This window comes from Alosa pseudoharengus, unplaced genomic scaffold (assembly GCF_046254945.1).
Source record: "Alosa pseudoharengus isolate Yale_2024_CS ecotype anadromous, Long Island Sound unplaced genomic scaffold, YU_APseudo_1.1 YU_APseudo_1.1_scf_15, whole genome shotgun sequence".
Taxonomy (NCBI): Eukaryota; Metazoa; Chordata; class Actinopteri; order Clupeiformes; family Clupeidae; genus Alosa; species Alosa pseudoharengus.
Window position 1 is genome coordinate 32,425,129 of NW_027468620.1, and position 2,474 is coordinate 32,427,602.

Below are 2,474 nucleotides of genomic sequence, written 5' to 3' on the forward strand. Positions count from 1 at the left end.
GTGGGTGTTTGTGTGTGTCATGTGTGTGTGTGTGCATATGTGTGTGTGTATGTGTCTGTGTTGTGTGTCTGTGTGTTTATGTGTGTGTGTGTGTTGTTTGTCTGACTGTGTGTGTTTGTGGGAGGAAGGAGGAGTTTATTTTGCTTGGGTTTATGCAGTTTGCAGTTTAATATCCTCTCTGACATCCTCCTCCCCCCTCCCCCCCCCCCCGCTTGGCATTCCTGAGGCGCCGTACGCACCACATCACAACAGGATGGACATCTTTAGTCTACTCTGCTCATGCAACACATACACATTCATTTCTCTCTGCTTTTTTGGTCTCGGTCTTGGTCTCGGTCTCGTCTCGACTTTGTCTTGGTCTTGACTCAGTCTGTCTTGGCCTTGGTCTCGTCTTGGTCTCGGTCTTGATACCCTCTGGTCTTGGTAGTGTCTTGGTCTCAGTTTAGGCGATCTTGACTACAAGTCTAGTGTGTGTGTGTGTGTGTGTATGTGTATGTGTGTGTGTTGTGTTTGTGTGTGTGTGTGTGTGTGTGTGTGTGTGTGTGTGTGAGAGGGAGAGAGAGATATCAATCGCTATTAATTACTCTCTTTTTCTCCTTGTTGTGTGTGTGTCTGTGTGTGCGTGCGTGCGTGCATGTGTGCGTGTGTGTATGTGCGTGTGTGTGCGTGTGTGTGCGTGTGTGTGTGTGCGTGCGTGTGTGTGTGTGTGCCTGACCTTTTGGCTGGTGGCGGTTGGTCTGCGCTGTGGTCCAGGGTGTGGTGGGCGAGCCGTTTGAAGGGCTATCTGACGACTTGTTGACAGGCGTGGCAGGAGGCGTGTCATAAATGTAAGACCCCACCCCTCCGATATTCACTCCTGAGGACAAACAACACATTTAGAACAGAAGTGTCCAACTGACCAACCCACAAACCTGCAAGTGTGTGTGTGTGTGTGTGTGTGTGTGTGTGAGTGAGTTTGAGAGAGAGAGAGAGTGTTTGTGTGTTTGCATATTTCTGAGTTTAAGATCAAAATAATTACATTTTCTCATGTTACAGTGTCAGAAAACTGTAACAAAAACAAACAAACTATGTATATATACCTTTTTAACATTAATAACATTAAGTAACCTTGACCTCAGCTCAACTAAGAGTGGAGCATATAGTCAAGCAAGCTTCCATCAGCCTTAGAGTGTGTTGGGAGAGAGACCCTCAGACAAACTCATAAGAGGTGGGGATTAGAGGTCTTTCTTAGTCAGAAGTGGGCAAAAGTGAGTGTGTGTGTGTGTGGAGGGGTATTTTAGTGTTGCTCAAATCTACAGCCATACAGTATGTTTCATAATAGCATGCCCAGCCAAACTGGAGGTCATTGGAAGAATCAGGAAGAGCAAGACAGCAGATTTTTTACAGAAGTTCCCAGAACTAGTGTAACCTTTCCTGTGTGTCTGCCAGTTTTCATTGAGTGGTTTATGTGAAAATTTTTTAACCTGTTTCTGCCTTTTCCAAAATAAATTCAACAGATTTATTGATATGACAAGTTTCAGTGTTTGTTTTGCCAAAGTATTTTCATCTCTCTCTCTCTCTCTCTTTCTTTCTCTCTCTCCCTCTCTCTCTTTCTCTGTCTCTCTCTATCTCTCTCTCTCTCTCTCTCTCTCTTTCTCTCTCTCCCTCAATCACACAAACACAATGCATATGCGAACACACATCCTCAAACACATTCTCAGGCTCATAACAGTCATTTCTAGCAGGTCAATCGTGGAATGAATGTCCACTTCACTGAGCTCGAGCAATGTGTGCCCATCAGAGGCTAATCCAATTAAGACGCTGATGTGGCCGGACCACTCCGCCACAGAGGCGGCACTACTTTAATGGGCCGCTCAGTTACAGACAGGGAATGAGAATGGGAATGTCCAACAGGGAATGAGAATAAGAATGTCCAACAGGTAATGAGAATAAGAATGTCCAACAGGGAATGAGAATAAGAATGTCCAACAGGGAATGAGAATGGGAATGTCCAACAGGGAATGTAACCCAACAGGGAATGAGAATGGGAATGTCCAACAGGGAATATGAATGGGAATGTCCAACAGGGAAAGTGAGGCGGCACTACTTTAATGGACCACTGAGTGTCCCAGTGCATTGTTGTGCCCTGTAACTGCTCAGTTACAAACAGTGAATGGGAATGGGAATGTCCAACAGTGAATAAGAATGGGAATGTCCAACAGGGAATGGGAATGGGAATGTCCAACAGGGAATGTGAATGTCCAACAGGGAATGAGGCACTTAGGTGCATGCTTATTATGGAATGCCAATGCGATTTTGTGCCCTGTACCTGCACTTTACCTACATCCAGTTTGACATGTCTGCTGATATTAGAAGATTTAGCCTAGCTGGTGAACTCAGATTAAGTCTGAGTTTAGTAGCTGGTGAACTCAGAACTGACCATAGATTTACAATTGACATTCATTTCTTCACTTGGTAGATGCTTATCTCCAAGG

At 45.0% G+C, this 2,474-nt stretch overlaps 1 protein-coding gene across 2 annotated transcripts in view; it reads right to left on the reverse strand.

The window, feature by feature from the left end:
• The window catches only part of crip3 (cysteine-rich protein 3), a 29,214-nt gene that overhangs the window by 6,558 nt on the left and 20,182 nt on the right, over window positions 1-2,474 (reverse strand). For both annotated transcript variants that reach the window (XM_076286256.1, XM_076286255.1), the window contains exon 4: window positions 716-856. In XM_076286256.1, the coding sequence (XP_076142371.1) occupies window positions 716-856 (141 nt within the window). The remainder of the gene's footprint in view (window positions 1-715; window positions 857-2,474) is intronic.